This window comes from Petaurus breviceps, unplaced genomic scaffold (genome assembly GCF_028583685.1).
Source record: "Petaurus breviceps papuanus isolate PSGF00001 unplaced genomic scaffold, PetGlider_PUasm1.0 567, whole genome shotgun sequence".
NCBI lineage: Eukaryota > Metazoa > Chordata > Mammalia > Diprotodontia > Petauridae > Petaurus > Petaurus breviceps.
Window position 1 is genome coordinate 9686829 of NW_027186383.1, and position 16507 is coordinate 9703335.

The window sequence follows — 16507 nt, forward strand, 5'->3', positions numbered from 1 at the left end:
ACCCCCAACACTTTGTTCTGCGAGAACATCTGAGCTCCAGGCTCAGGTGCAGAAGTGAGATTTGGGACAGCCCCACCCTGAAGAGACTGGAGAGCTGAGGTGGGGATCACCTCGGGCCTGGAGTCGGGGACTCCGGGGAATTGACCCTCCCTGAGGGCAGATACTCTCTCAGGCTGTCTCTCCCCCTCTGTGTGTGTCTTCTCCCTCCTTTTTCTCTCTCCTCTCTCTCTCTCTCTCTCTCTCTCTCTCTCTCTCTCTCTCTCCCCCCCTCCCTCCCTCTCTCTCTCTCTCCCCCCCCCCCCCCTCCCCTCTCCCTCTTTTTGTCTCAGTATCTCCAAGCACTTGGCACATGGTAGGCACTTACACAACTTGGGTGACCCTGGAAAGTCATTTTCACTTTCTGGCCCCAGTTTCTCCTTCATCTCTAAAAGAAGCCTTGGGATCATAGATCTAGAACTTGGACCCTAATTTGGCAGAGGAGGAAGCAGGCCCAAGGAGGGAAGCTCTTGGCCTGAGCTCACACCAGGGTAATGGTCTGACTGGGATGATGAATCTGGAAGTATAAGGTTGTTCCAAATGCCAGTGTTTGATCTGCCACTAAAAAAGGGGAGGGAACCCCAATAATCCATGCCTTTGTCGCACAATTAGTGGGAGTGTGGCTCTTTATTTCAACTGGTTTCTTTTTGGTTGGCTGTTACCAGGCTTTAACTCAGAAATATCAAGGACGCTAATGATATAATAATATAATATAATTTATCAAGAAATGTCATTGACACAAGCCCTTCCTCCCGGGGTCCATCCAGAGCCCCAGCTCAGACCTTGCACCCCTAATCATTTCCTGTTAGCGTGTGGGTGACTCAGATTGGAGGGTTTGGTTACAGGGAAGTGGGAAGGGCCCCAGGGTCCTCTCAGGGACTGCACCCTCAGCATCCCCAGGAGCTTTGTTCTAGGGTTCCCTGACACAGACATTCCAGATTTTCTGTTCTAAGGTTCCCCCTAACTCTGACAGCCTGTGTTCTGTGTTCTAAGGCTCCTCCCAGTGCTGGCAATCTTTGTTCCTTAGTTTCCCTGTTTGTATTATATTAAAGATTCTGAACCTTTTTTGTGCCAAGGCTGCACAAAGGTCAGCAACTGTCAGATGGGAAAAAGTCTCCAAATAATGCGTTTAATGGATTACCAAACCAGTTACACAGAAACACATCGAAACAGTAAGAGGGGGAAAACCCAACACAGCCAAGTCCAAGGACACCAGTTAAGAATCCAAGGAGTAAATGCTCTAAGTCCTTCCCAGCTCTGTCATTCTGGATCCCTTCCTTCCTCATGACAATCTACACTCAAAGGTTGACTCATTCACATTCTATTAATCAACGAGCCATCATTTATTTATTTATTTTTGTCTTGTCTTTAGATAATTTTTATTAATTTGTTTGTTTACTTTTAGTTTACAAGATTCAATTCCACAATTCCTTGAGTTTCACATTTTGTCCCCCACCCTCGCCTCCTCCCCATGGCAGCTTATAGTCAAGTATAGGATCTATAAATACTTTCACATTACACATTAGTCAGGTTATAAGGACAGATTGTATCAGATGGAATGAAAAATGGTAAAGAGGACATAAAACCAAACAAGAAAAGGAAAAAGATCAGGTAGTTTGCTTCCCTCTGGATATAAACTCAGTTCTTTCTAGTTCTTTCTCTGGAAGCTCACATTTCTCTCCATCATGAATCTTTTGGGGTTGACTTATATCCCTGCACTGCTGAGAAGAGTCCAGTCTATCAAAGCTGGTCATCACACATATGTTGTATCTGTAATGGAGTACAAATTTCTCCTGGTTCTGCTCTTCTCCCTCAGCATCAGTTCGTATAAGCCTCTCCAGGTAAACATGAAGACCGTCTGCTCCTCATTTCTTATAGCACAATAGTATTCCATAACATGCATATACCCGTGTTTCCCCGATAATAAGACACTTATTATTTTTTTTGGACAGAAAAACACCAGAGGGCTTATTTTCAGGGGAGGGCTTATTTTAATGAACATTGACAGCAATTTTAATAAACAGGTAAATGTGAACAAAAAAATGTACCAGCAAGCAAATCACTGGGGAAGAACAGGATGACATGCTCACTGCTGCAGCTCTGGTTGGATGCAGCTCGGAGCGCCGCTTCCTTTTCAGGGGGGGGGGGAGGGGGGGGAGGGTGCATACAGAGGGTACCGTAATGTAGTGTGTAGCGCAGAGCATCACCTTCACTACAGTAGCAATCTCAATAGGGCTTATTTTGGGGGGAGGGCTTATTTTAGAGGAATCTTACACAGTAAGGGGAGGGCTTATTTTCGGGATAGGTCTTATTATTGGGGAAACACGGTACCACAACTTGTTCAGCCATTCCCCAATTGATGGGCACCCCCTTAATAAATAATAAAAAAAATAAAACCCAATTCTTTGCCACCACAAAAAGAGCTGCTATAAATATTTTTGTACATATAGGTCTATCTCCCACTTCTATGATCTCTTTGGGATATAACCCTAGGAATGGTATTGCTGGGTCAAGGGGTATGTAATTATTTATAGCCCTTTGGGCATAATTCCAGATTGCTCTCCAGAAAGGTTGGATCAGTTCACAACTCCACCAGCAATGCATTAGTGTTCCAATTTGCCCACATCCTCTCCAGCATTTGTCATTTTCCTGTTTTGCCATCTTAGCCAATCTGACTGGTGAGATGTGGTACCTCAGAGCTGTTTTGATTTGCATTTCTCTAATCAATAGTGATTTAGAGTATTTCTTCATGTGCTTATAGATATCTTTAATTTCTTTCTCTGAAAACTGCCTGTTCATATCCTTTGACCATTTATCAATAGGGGAATGACTTGTATTCTTATAGGTTTGACTCAATTCTCTGTATATTTTAGAAATGAGTCCTTTATCAGAGACATAGCCAACCAGCATTTATGAAGCACCTTCTGTGTGCCAGGCCCTGAACTAGTCCCTGGGCTACAAATTTAAAGAATGAAAGAATTCCTACTTTAAAAGTTTGCTCACTCCCTTCTAGTCTGGTACAAAGTTCCATTTGGCTCTGGGCCTATTCTAAGGGCCCTCCTAGCTGGATATAGGGAGTCCTCAGTCCCTCCCAACCTTCCCCATCCTAAGCCCATCCCACTTGTGCCCCAGTATGTGGGGGAAGTCTAGGGGACACATGCAGGTGGCCCTGCCCACTCCACCCCCATCCCCCAAGGCTAGTCTAGTCTAATTGACTGGGGAGGAGGCCACATCCTTTACCATTCTGATGAATGGGGAGATTGAGATCTGCGGCTCTGCTCTCTGGGGGCCTAGGCTTTGTAATCCTAATGGATAGTGGTCACCCAAGACAGGCCAGCTGGGCCTCAGCCACCAGGAGGGCTGAGGGGAGCAGGGCTTCACTAAGAGGAACAAGGGGAAAGATGGAGAGGAAAAGAGAAGTCTGAGGGTGAGATAGAGGAGAGAGGGATGAAGGGAAGGGGAGTGGAGGGAGGGGAGGAAGGAGAAAGGAGGAAGAAAAGGGGAAGGGGGAAGAAGAGCCAGGGAGAAGGGAGGGGAGGGAGAGGAAAGAAGGGACTCTGGAAAGGACACACCCTGCCCAACCCAGAAACTCCACTCCCACCCAGGTCTGATTGGACAGAGCCAATTAATCAACCAGTCCCGGAGTGTTTATAATGTATTCATGAGGGCAGTGTGCCAAGCATTATAGCGGTCAAAAATGAGATTGTCCCTGCACTCTAGGAGGCTTCATTCTGGTGAGGAAAAATGGCGCCGGGCAAAGAAACGGGAAGGCCAGGGGACAGATGCCATCGGCTAGGAGGGGGCCTTGAACTATGGTTTCAATGGAGCCAATCTGAGGAGATCTCTGGCTCCCACACACCTTCCCTTCCTGGGTCTCTCTCAGTGATGCCAGTATTCTGGAGTGCTATAAAGTTGAAGGAATGCCTGAGCCTCACAATACCTAGGAGGCCTCCCTGAGTTACAGCAAAGGAAACTGAGGCCCAGCAAGGTGAAGGTGATGCCCAAGGTCACACCTAGGGATTCAAGTGTAGACCCCTCCCCCCTCCTTCCCACTGTCCTTGTCACTGCAGATCACTCAGAGGATGTGATGAGGGTCTTCCCAACACCAGTCTCTGATGCCTCCTCCTCTCCCAGCTCCAAAGCCCTCCAGAGGCTGGAGAGATGAATTCCAGGAGTTACTGGTCAGTTCAGTTGTGAGTCGGTCCCAGCCCGCACAAAAGCAATGTCTCTTTCCCCTCTACCCCCCAACGCTGAGTTCTAATTCTGCTTCGGGAGGAATCCATCAATCAATCACCAAGTAAGTCCCATTTAAGCACCTACTGTATGCAGAGCAGTCCCCGGAGATGACTGGAATGTATGGGCCACATCCCGCCTTCTGTGGAGGATGGGGGACCCAGCTCTTCGAGGGACAGCACCTGCCTTGGAGGAGTTTTCGGTGGATGAAATCGAGGAAGTGGCAGAAGGTTTCTGGGCTCACACAGAATCCCGGAACGCTGGTTCTCAGAACTCCCCCGCCTCTGCCCGAGACCTCAAGGAGGAGCTGAGAGGATGCCAGCTCCACACTGGGACAGTTCCATTTCTTAGGAAGTTTTTCCTGTGGGCATCTTCCTAGATCTCCCCCCTTGGACCAAACTGACCAAAGTTAATTCTTCTTCTGAAGGAGAGCCCCTCCTCAGACCTCCCCCAAATCTCTCCCCCCACACCAAGATGGTGCCCTCTGGTTCAGTGCAGTCTAAGCAAGGTTTAGCTAATCAAAGTTCAATACTAGGGAGAAGGGGGTACCCAGCAAGGCAAAGAGCCCTGTGAAGGAAAGTGAACCCTAACAGTCATCTCTGTGAAGGGGACCTGTTCACAGCAAGACGACGCAGGTGTCCTCGCCCTCTGGGTGGAACTGGACATGACCAAACTGGGATGGGTCAAGCTGGGTCAAGCTGGACCAGGAAATGGAGGAGTGAAGAGCCCAGAGCAGAGGACTGGTGCTCACACAGAACACTCTTATTTCTCAACTCTGTGCCTTTGCATGGGCTGTGCCTCCTGTCTGAAATTCTCTTCCTCCTCATCTCTCCCTCCCAGCTTTCTCTTCCTTCAAGGCTCAGCACAAGCACCCCCTTCTTCTGGTGGTCTCATCTCCCAAGCCCTACCTCCACCCCACCCAGTCAAGTTACCTTTCCTCTCTTCTGGATTATTTTGTAAATCCCTATTTATGTCACTAGGATCCCACATTCAGAGAGCATCTGACCCAACCCTTCATTTTAAAGATGAGGAAACTGAGGCCCAGAGAAGACCATGACTTACCCAAGGTCATATGGGTTGTGCTGGGATTTGAACGGAGCACTGGCTCTCTAGCATTCCAATGGTGCCCAAAGCATGAATTCCTCCCCTGCCCCTCCCTCCAACTCAAGCGCACAGTAACAGACACCTTAGGGTGGGGGACGGCCTCCGAGGCCATCCAACTCCCATCGGAGACTCAGGAAGGGAAATCGAACTGCTTTACTCGCCGATCTCTGACCCTTTGCTCTGTCAGTCAGCCAAGCATTTATTAAACACCTACTGTGTGCCAAGCTCTGGGGATAAGAACAAAGAAAGGCAAAAACCAGCCCCTGTGCTCCAGGATCTCAAAGTTAAAAGCAAGCAAGGAGATGAATATAGCGCCACAAATTGGGGAGAATCTCGGGGAAAGGCGCCAGGAAAGGCTTTAGCCTGAGAAAGGCTTCTCACCGGGGTGGGGCTTTATCTGGGACCGAACAGAGCGGGAGGAGGGACGCAAGGAGGCTGGCCACTGGGTCCAGGGCGTGTGGAGTGGGGGCAGGCTGTGAAGGGCACTGAAAACTAAACACAGGGTTTCATGTTGATCCGCGAGGAAACAGGGAGCCACTGAAGCTTATGGATCAGGAGATGTCCACTGGGCGGAGGCTGGATCCGAGTGGGGAAGATCGGAGCTAGGCACCCGAGGTCCCTCCGCCCGCTACTACAATAGTAGGGGGGAGGTGTAAGGACCTGGCCGGGGGTGGGGGGGCATGGCAGGGGAGACAAGGGGCTGTAAAGCTAGAAACCACAGGACTTGGCCTTTAAAGGAGCCCTTGGCGGAGGCGGTGAGAAGGACAGAAGCGACACCGGAGCCTTGGGGACGGTGGTTCTCCCGACGATCACAGGGAAAGTTGGGGGTGAGGGGCAGAGACCCAAGTGGGCTTCGGCCAGGGGGAGTGAAAGCCGCCTCGGGGCATCCAGTTCGGCCGCTGGCCAGGCAGTTGGAGGCTGGAGACTGGAGACCAGGAGAGAGGTTAGGGCTGGAGACTGCGCTAGGCACAGGGCTCGGCGCACAGCGAGCGCTCCGGTTAAGGTCAGGGTTCCGCTGGTTGCTCCCTGGGGCTCTGGCACGGGACAGATTAAAGGTACCTGGGGCCTGACCTAGGCTGCAAAGGGTTAAAATACCTGCCTCCCAGCGGGGGCCCTCACCCTGACTCCGCCTCCAGAGGCTTAGGAAAGAGCCTAGGAATCCACTGCTCTCGCTTTCCCTCTCAGTCCCTCCCCTTCCCTCTCTCACTTTTTCGGTCTCCTCCCTCCTTCGGTCCCTCTCTCCTGCCCTTGCAGCCAGCACCCCGGGCAGCAGCAGCAGCAGCAGTAGCATCTGAGCAGTCCTGCCTTCCCTTTCCCCGGGCTCCCAGGCTCAGCCAACTCTCTGCCGCCCTCCGGGTGTGCCCAAGCATGCCCCAGTGGTGAGTAACCCTGCCTCTGGGATGGGAGAGTGTAGGGGTTGGGGGGCTGGGGAGGCCCCTTTCCTCCCCTAACGAGGAGGAAGCCTGGGCTGCCTGACCTCCTGCCGCCTCCCGGGGGAAGGGAAATCCCTCTCTGGTGCCTGGGCTGGGGGCGGGGGGGGGCGGGAAAGGGAATGCAGGTGGGGGCCTCTTCCCACCCTCCAGCTGACTCCGGCTGTGCGCTAGAGGCAGGAAGGCTGGGCTTTGCCCAGCTGGGCTCCTGATGGGGGCTCCGGCCATCACCCGTAGCCGACTCGCCCGCCCGCCCCTGGCAGCTGGGGGCTTTAGCTCTGGAAAAGCTCCAGCGAACTTTCTCTCCTCCAAACCTTACATGGGTTTGGGCCGCCGGGAACTCGGGCTTCCTGAGTCTTAAAGCAGGGGCAATGGTTGGAGGGGTGGAGTCAGGGCCCGTAGGGGCTCGGAAGAGTTTGGAGAGAGCTGTGTGTTGGGGGGTGGGAGGGTGAGATGGAGGTGGGCTCCAGGCTCTCTGGCACTGGCCCCCGCTCCGGAGGCACCCCTGGCCACAGTTCTCTCATCCTGGGCCAGTGAGGAAAGGGGGCCAGATTTGGAGTCGGAGGAGCCAGTAGCCAGTCCAGGTGTTTCTTCCTCTGGGGCGTCTTTGGGCCAAACCAGCTAAGCTCACTGCGCCCCAGAGGACCAGATGGCCCTTCCATCCCCAAATCTAGGGTTCGGTGAGCGAGATTCAGGTCAGCTGGCTCCACTGAGCCTCAGTTTCCCCTTTTGTAAAATGAGGGAGTACTTTCATAGTCCTTGCAGTTCTGCCATCTGGCGGTTCTTGGGCTGGCCCAAGCTGGTTCTGGATTGTGGGGGGATGGAGTTACTCACCTGAAGAATCTTCCCTTTAGGCTCCTTAGCTGCCGGACCTACGTCTGGCCCCCCTCCCCCTCATTTTGTTTTACAAATCGAGGGAGGAGTTGAGGTGAAGAGGTGCCCCCAGGCTAGAAGAGGCCGCTGTGAAACTTCCAATCCCACTGCCTCTTCTGCAATTATCTTGTCTCTGGGCCCTGGGTTGGAATCCTGACTCCCACTTTCCCAAGGTCACACCTCACTTTGGTCCCTTTTCTAAGAGGGCTGAGCTCTCTGATCATTGGGACTCAAGAGGCCATCAAAACTAAGTCCCTAAAATTGTGGCAAATAAGAAAGTTTTCATTAAGTTATTGGCTGGGGAGTCACAAGTTCCCTTAGTATCTGGAGTGGGGGCTCCCAAGTTCAATGCCCTGTGGGAAAGCTAAGGAGGGATGGCCTGGCATACTCTCTGGTCCAGCCCCCTTTGACAGAGCCAGAGGCAGGCTTAGAGAAGGGGTGTCCTGGTCAGGCAATCCTGCCAATTCTGCTTCATTTCCTTGACACTCCTAGGTCATTGTACTGCCCTGAACTCCCCTTTAGCACATGGGGGACTCCCCAAGGGAAAGCCTTAGCATTCACAGAGAAGGGGTGTCCTGGTCAGGCCTCCACACATGCTCTGGACCCAGTAACAGTGGGGCACACTGTCTGGGCCAGACACAGGCACACACTGTTTATCTCTCAATCTCCATTTCACAGTCCATGGTCTAAAGGGCCATGTGGGCACACACAGGTATTCTGCACCTCAGGACACACCCTGCCTATTTCCCTGATTCACATTAGGTCCAGCCTGAGCTCGGAGAAGCTCCCCCCCCCCATTCTTGGGGGTCCTGTCCTGGCACAACCACTGACCAACCCATCTGCCCCCATCTCTCCTGCCACCCAATTCCCATGCCCAGCCGTTTGGGGCCAGGATCACTCAGCTTCAGCCGCCCTGAGAGCACCTCTGGGGTGACAGCCACAACCCCAAACTCTGGGGTGTGATTTAGCTGGGAAGGAAGGGACTTCTGTATTTTTAATACAATTAGTTTCCTTTCTAATCCAATTTATTTTATACATTTAAAAACCCAATTCTGAAGGGTTTGAGTTGGTCTATGAATACACCTGGCCAGCCTTGGTGGCAGATGGATGCTGGCTGTTGATGATTGTTTTCGAGGCCCCTGTGGCAGCCCAGGGGAGGATGCCAGCGGTGCAGGCTGGGAGAAGTGCTCAGTGACTGTTGGCTTTGCTGCTTAACACCTGTGTGGCCTTAGGTCAGGGCCTCATTTCCTCATCTGTAAATTGGGTTGACCTGGATGGCCTCTGTGGGCCCTTCCAGTCTTAGGTCTGATTTTGGTGAATCTGAGGGGCCTAACTTGCCCTCTTGGCTTCAGTTTCCTTATCTGTTAGAGGCCTCAGAGGTCCCTTCAGCTCTGAGCACAGTTAAGCTGTTGTCCTTGGCATTACTGTCACCTTGCATATACAGCCTTCCCTTTAGACTGTAAGCCTCTTGTGAGTAGGGTCTGCCTCTTAGGCCAAGCACATAACAAAATGTATTGTTGGACTGAAGCAGGCTAGGCTTTCCCCGAGGGCCCGCTGACCTTCGGCCCACCTGCCCAAATGCTCCACCTCCAAGACCAGCAGTGACAGATTCAGACTGGCCCCCAGGCCCCTGTCAGAAGGGCAACAGTGAGTGGGGCAGGACTGACCCTGGATCTCCATCATGGAAACTGAGGCGAGGGCTGGCTGGATCAGTGCCCAAGGGCCTGGGCCCAGCACTGGGCGGTAGCTCCCAGGCTCTTTTTCCCTCTGGGGTCTAATCACCCAAAAGTTGTGACTGGCCTTCTGGTAGGAATGCTCAGGCAGGCCCATCCTCGCCCCCTCCCTTCCACTCCTCTTGGGGAAATCAGGCCTTTTGGTCTGACATGGTCTGAAAATGTGGTCTGCATACTGGGTGTCATGGAAGGTGAATGGGGTGTCCTGTCTTCCAGGACCAGGGTCACCAGAGGTCTGCCCATCTTGGGCAGAGAGAGAAAAGCATGGTTGAACCCAGAGAGGGGAAGGAAATCAGCTTTTCAGACTAGCTTTTTTGCTGGCCCTTCCCACATGGGAAGGTGGAAGGAAAGCTGAGCCCTTCCCTGGGCAGTTACTCTCCCAAGGCCGGTGATTTCTGAGGCTCTGGGGACTGACACAGGACAATCCTTGGCCCCCAGCGAACTTACCTTCTCCTGTGGCTCGGGGGAGGCTGATCCCCAGGTACTGAGGCCACAGAACAGCTACTGGTGGGACAAGAGACAGCTCCAGAAAATCTGAGAGAGTCAGTCAACAAGTGTTTTCCCTGGGCCAGGTGAAGGGCTGGGTCCTGGAGAAGGAAAGGTGGCAGGGGGCTCTCTGGGCTTCACTTTCCTCCTCTGAAAAGTACAGGGGCTAAATTCTATAATCACATCAGTACTGGGGCTTGGGAGGAAGCTGGGGGCTGTGTGGACTGAGTGCCAGGCCTGGAGGTAGAAGACCTGAGTTCACTTACCTAGCCAATCACTAAACCTCAGCCTGCCTCAGTTTCCCCAGTAACTATAGAAGGTGGCCAACAATAGCACCTCCCTCTCAGGGTTATTGTGAGGTCCCAACCAGCGAATATTTGTGAAGCTCTTAGCGCAGCTCCCCTGCAGGCTGGAACTGGGCCACAAGCAGCTTGTGGCCAGGGGCCCGCAGCCAGGGCACAGGGAAGTGGGGAACTGCTCCTGACCTCCTGCCTCCTTCCTCACCAGGAAGAAGACCATCTACCGCTCCGTGTGCCTGTCCCTGGTGGTGCTTGCGGCCCTGACAGTGCTGCAGCGTGGCCTGACCCCAGGCCAATTCCTCGACTCTTCCCCGTCCCGCCTAGGCCGCGGCAAGGCCGGGAAGCTCACCGAGAGCTCTTCCAGCGCCGCCGGATTCTGGAGCCTCCCGAAGAAGGCCGCGACCCCGGCGCCCACCGATGGCGAGCTCCCGGTCTGGGACGTGGTGTTCTCCAACTGCTCGGCCAACACCAACCTGACCGGGCAGGCCTGGTTCCAGGCCCTGGAGCCCCATTTCCAGCAATTCCTGCTCTACCGCCACTGCCGCTACTTCCCCATCCTGATGAATCACCCGGAGAAGTGTGCGGGGGACGTCTACCTGCTGGTGGTGGTGAAGTCCATCATCACGCAGCACGACCGGCGGGAGGCCATCCGGCGCACCTGGGGCCGCGAGCAGGGCCCCGCAGGCGGCCGGGGGGCCGTGCGCAGGCTCTTCCTGCTGGGCACGGCCTCCAAGGAGGAGGAGCGGGCCCACTACCAGCAGCTGCTGGCCTACGAGGACCGCCTCTACGCGGACATCCTGCAGTGGGACTTCCTGGACAGCTTCTTCAACCTGACGCTCAAGGAGGTACACTTCCTCAAGTGGCAGGACACCTTCTGCCCGCAGGCCCGCTTCATCTTCAAAGGCGACGACGACGTCTTCGTCAGCCCCGACAACCTGCTGGAGTTCCTGGCCGACCGCCAGCCTGACGAGGACCTGTTCGTGGGCGACGTCCTGTTCCGTGCGCGGCCCATCCGCAAGAAGGACAACAAGTACTACATCCCGGGCACGCTGTACAGCAAGCCCCTGTACCCGCCCTACGCGGGCGGCGGCGGCTTCCTCATGGCGGGCGGGCTGGCCCGCCGCCTCTACCGCGCCTCCGAGAGCCTGGAGCTCTACCCCATCGACGACGTCTTCCTGGGCATGTGCCTGCAGCTGCTGCACGTGCGGCCCGCGGCCCACGGCGGCTTCAAGACGTTCGGCATCACGCGGAACAAGGGCAGCCCCATGAACAAGGAGCCGTGCTTCTTCCGGTCCATGCTGGTGGTGCACAAGCTCCTGCCGCACGAGCTGCTGGACATGTGGGAGCTGGTCCACAGCAACCTCACCTGCGCCCGCAAGCTCCAGGTGCTCTAGCCCACGGCACGGCAGCCGCCCAAAGGGCTGGCCCCGCGGCGGCTTCACAGCCTCTCTGGCTTGGCTAACCGGGGGGAAGGCAGGCCCAGACCACTGGGCCTTGGACCCTGCAAGGAGACGGAGCTCTTGGCTTGGGAAGGCCCATCAGCCCAGGGCCCAGAAAGCCCTCGGGTCCTGGACAGGTCTCCTGGGAGCCGGGGAACTCACTAACCTCCCCCACTCAAGGTGCCAGCTTTCAGCTAGGAGGCAAAGCTGCCCCTTCTGGAGCTGGGGATGGGGATGGGTGACAGCCTGTCCCCTTGAACTCCTGACATTCTGCCCCCCAGGCACAACACAGGCAAGTATTCTAGTCCCAGGGAAGCAGGGCCTGAGGCTGGGTCTATGGCCCTCCAGCCCCACAGGGACCCTTGCACAAACATGCCTACAGAGAAAACCATCTGGATCACCACTAAATCCTCTCTGGATTGCAGGGGCTCGCCATGCCTGCTGAGCGGTGCCCTGCACGCTGGCAGAGATCCGCTTGTGGGTCTTTGTGCCCAGTGGGTTCGCGGATGCTCAGCCAGCCCCTAGCAAGCCTCTCATCTCACCGCCTCCCAAAGCCCGCCAGACTTGGGAAGGAAAAGCTGTTCACTCTGACTACCTCAAAGGCCCACTCTGTGGGATCCTTTCATGCCTGGGATGCTGGATATCCCGGGATGCTGACTCCCAAGCCCTTGCAGCCCAGGAGAGAAGCTGTTGAGGCCCAGGGCTCCTGGCACCCGAGCTGCTTAGCCCTGGCTGGGGGGAGAGCAGCCAGTCACAGGGCCCCTCCCCTCAGACAGATGTGGGCCCTTTTAGCTCTGGTGACCTGAGAAGGCTGGGGACTTAGTATTTTCTTAGATACTGTGAAGTTTTATTTATGAAGGCTTTTAGAGGGGGCGGAAGAGAGAAAATGCAGGCAGCAGAGGCACCTCCTCCCCCCATGCTGCCTCTGGTCACCTCCTTTCCCCTGATCCTGACAGGATCCCTGTGCCTCCAGAACCGGACAGAAACATTTGCCTCCAGATGTATTGACTTGTCCACCTTCCCCTCCTCCCCCATGATCTGTGATCAGGGATATTTATAATAGTGTGTGTGTAGGGGTGGCAACCTCAGCCCGATCCCACCTGGGGGCCAAATGTACAAACTTCTGTCTCACAATTCACTGCCTAGTTTTGTTAATAAAAAGGGAGATGTGAAAAATCACTTCCATCCATCCTGGCTTAGTTACCCCTTGGGCTGCCTTCTGCTTGTTCCATCCTCATATTCCTTGCCTAGGAGGGCTCTGAAGGTGCCATGGGGCCATCAAGCTGGAAGCTGCCTCCCTGAGGGGGAGGCAGGGGAACAGTACTTTGAAACTAGACTCAGTCGGGTACTCCCAATGGCATTTCATTGCTTCCCACTTCCAATAAACCTGTTCTCAGACGCAAGGGAGCTTCTTGGGTCTACACCACAGGTCTCAGATCACCTCGCTGAGTCCACTTGGCCTGGGTGGCCCCTGGTTCCTGGGCATACACATGAATGATATCTTTCTCCCAATAGAACAGAAGCCCCTTGAGGGCAGGCCTTTTTTGATCTCTGACTGTAGTGCCAGACATACAGATGTGGGACCTTTATAAATCTTTGTTGATTGCTAAGTTTAAAGGTTAGTAGTCAGTCCCCTTGGCCAAATATTGGTGAAATTACAAGGCCTCACACTTATTAGTGGAAAGAAGATGTGACCCCAGAACCATAAAGCTGGGGTTTCTGGTCTCTGCACCAAAGCTTTTCTGTTATGCTGCTCCTGTGTTCCTCTGGCCAGCTTACTTCCTTCCTGGGTGGCCATTGGACTGTTTGGTTTCTAAGGTCTATGAGCCTATGGTACTGGGGACCTCAGTTTTCCTCTTCTGTAAAATGGGGTTCCCAATCTCCTTCCAGAGCTTTGACTCCTGGTGGACTGAATTAGCCACAGATTACATTAAAACTGGAGAGTGGCCTCGTGGTTCTTGGAGGACAGGGCAGCAGCTTGGGTCCTCCAGTCCTGAAGGACCTTTGGTATGCATTCTCACTGGTCCAGACCTCGGCTTCAGAGGGCTGCTGCAAAGCCTGAGCCTGTGCGTGGGGATAGCTGATGGTATCAGATGTTGGCCCTGATCACCTTGACTTGGAGGTCTCCTCATCCTTGCTGTCCCCAGGTAGGCCACTGAGGTTAGATTTCACATTAGTAGATACTGACTGGGCCTTTGGGCCACTCAGGAGAGGCTCAGCACAGGCCCTTTCTCCCAGTAGCCTTCCCTACTCTGATAGGCGGGAGGGGAAGCTGTAGCAGCAAGCACCCCAAGCGTCCTCAGGGTTTGCAGCTACCACAGGTTCTTGGATCTGCTTTGCTAAAGGAAAGCAACTCAAAATGGGTTAACAAGCTTACTTTAATCAGTCAGACATATATCATTTACCTTATTCAGGAGAAAAGGTCAGCATCCTGAATCTCAAAGTATACAGGCATAATTATCAAGACAGAAACATCAAGTAGACAGATTTCCAAACTGTCCAACCATTACATCCATACCCAGTCAACATCTGGGTTTCCACATTCTGGGTTTTTCAAAGCCGGGGGACTCTCAACATCGGCTTCCCAGAATTCAGATCAAATCACAGAACACTTCTCAAAGTGAGTCCCAAAACAAAGCTACACATCAGGGCTTATATAGCCTTCTCCTGGCTCAGAGAATGTAACAACCTTATTGACCCACTGGCCAATCAAAAAGTATCTACTGAAAAACAAGCCTCCCACCCCAGGCTCCAGGTGCACGTTAGCCTAGGGGCAGGGAAGATCTTTAAATCTGCATTTCCATTACAGAAGCTGACCCTAGGAGAGCTCTGAGGCCATAGGGCAATTAGGACTTTGGCCAGCTCCTGGCCCTGCCTTCCAGAGCACAGAAATGAGCTTGGTAACGTTGTAGAGGGGCTCACAGCTAAGAACTCAGAAAATGGGCCTCCCCCCCTTCTTGGGAGCCCAGGACTCTGACAGGCACAAGGCATGTCATGACACTGCCATTAATTGCCAAAGCCAGCAGAGTGCCCAGAAAGTCAATGCCAGCAGTCAGGAAGCCTGGCTCCAGATCTCACCTTTGCCACAGTGTTAATGTGGGGACTCATTGCTTCTCAAAGCCACAGTGCGTTGGGAGAGGGAGTTTCTGCACTGGGAGTCCTTTATACCGTAAATAAAGCTGGACCAAAAATACTCCACAGTGTGGGTGGATCTCAGTGCATTTGCATACTCGGCATCCTGGGCATCATTGCATACACGCTCCCCAGTCTGTCAGGGGCTGTGCATTTTATTTTTTTGGAGGGGGGAGGGCAGGGCAATTGGGGTTAAGTGACTTGGCTAAGGTCACACAGCTAGTAAGTGTTAAGTGTCGCATTTGAACTCAGGGCCTCCTGACTCCAGGGCCGGTGCTCTATTCACGGCACTACCTACCCACCCCTCCCATTTTTTTTTTAATGAAACATTGAATTGAGCCCCCAAAACCTCCCATGCTGTTGGACTTCACTTTAACCCCCCTGCCCACTTCTGAGGCTTGGATGGGAGCTACAGGATTTGTTAGTGAATGGTATTGATGGGACCAGTGGATGTCAGGCAAGCATCTTCCTCTCTCTGGGCCTCAGTTTCCTTCTCTGTAAGATAACTTCCAGTTCTACAGACACTAGAGGCTACAGAGGCCAGCAACTTGTGCCCCCTGGAACCTCACCCCCACCCCCACGGATGCCAGAAGGTAGAAAAGGGTGGGGGGGAGAGACTTACCTTGTCCAGGTGAGAAATTTGGTCTGATGTTTATTTACTGGGGGAGAGGGCTCAGTCTGCTCCCTCTACCAGCCCCAGTCAGCAGAGATGGTCAGAGAGCTGCCCCACCATGACAGCAGATAAGAATGATAACTATCAGTTCTCCAAGCTGCTAAGTGAGTTCCTTGAGTTCTTAGGAAGAAAAGATTGAGTGCCGGGTCTGGAATCAAAGACTACCTCAGACACCGGCTATATCTCCTCTCTGGGCCTCAGTTTCCTCACCTGTAAAATAAGAGGGTTGAACTCAATGGTCTCAGGTCTAAATCTATGGCCCTGTGACTGTAGGCCTCTGGGATCCACTCTGAGGATACACCCCGCTGCCCCCCCCCCATTCCAGATCAAGGGCCAAAGAAAGTAGGGGCCATAGCCAGACTAAGTAATGCAGAACTGGCATTTAAAATATATAAATATATATATGTAAAACTTAACTAGAATTGGTTTCCTTATTAATCTTAGGGATTTTATGAATTTAAAACCACAATTCTGAGCAGGGGTCCCTGGGCTTCACCAGACAGCCAAAGGGGGCCAGTGCACCAGAGAAGCAGAAGGCCAGATCTCAGTGAAAAGCTGAAGAGATCAGACAGAATGGAGGGATATGACCCCTGAGAATCTACCCAGCAAAGGTATGGAGAGGGAGGAAGGAGTGATGGTGGAGCAGGTCTCAGGGCTTTGCTGGGGGATGCACTGATATCCATCCAAGGTTTGGGAAAAATTATGCAGGCTAAGGTTGTATTCTAAGGCCAGCAATTCTGCAGGGGAAACAAGCCAAGAGAGGGGATCATGGGAATGAAACTGAATCCACAAATGAAGCTCAAGAGGAAAAGAAATACTAGTGTGGATGCACAAGGAGCTCTCAGACCAATTCTGATTTTTAAAAGCTACAAGCAGGTTAGGAGGCTGAGTTGAATGTAAAAGTACCCACAATCCTGGAGAACAGTGTCAGCCAGTCGGAGGAAAGCACAGAATAGTCAATCAAGAAGCATTTGTTTATTCATTTAAGAAATCATGTATTTTTCCCAATGACATGTAAAAACAATTAGCATTCATTTTTTAAAATTGAATTTAAAAAATTCTCCCACCC

General features: G+C 53.1%; 1 protein-coding gene across 1 annotated transcript; it reads left to right on the forward strand.

Moving 5' to 3' along the window:
- Positions 1-6606: 6606 nt before the first annotated feature.
- B3GNT7 (UDP-GlcNAc:betaGal beta-1,3-N-acetylglucosaminyltransferase 7) lies at positions 6607-12796 on the forward strand. The gene is made up of 2 exons (XM_069103267.1): positions 6607-6752; positions 10403-12796. The coding sequence occupies exons 1-2, from the start codon at positions 6742-6744 to the stop codon at positions 11586-11588; spliced, it is 1197 nt and encodes a 398-aa protein (XP_068959368.1). The 5' UTR covers positions 6607-6741; the 3' UTR covers positions 11589-12796.
- The last annotated feature ends 3711 nt before the right edge of the window (positions 12797-16507 follow it).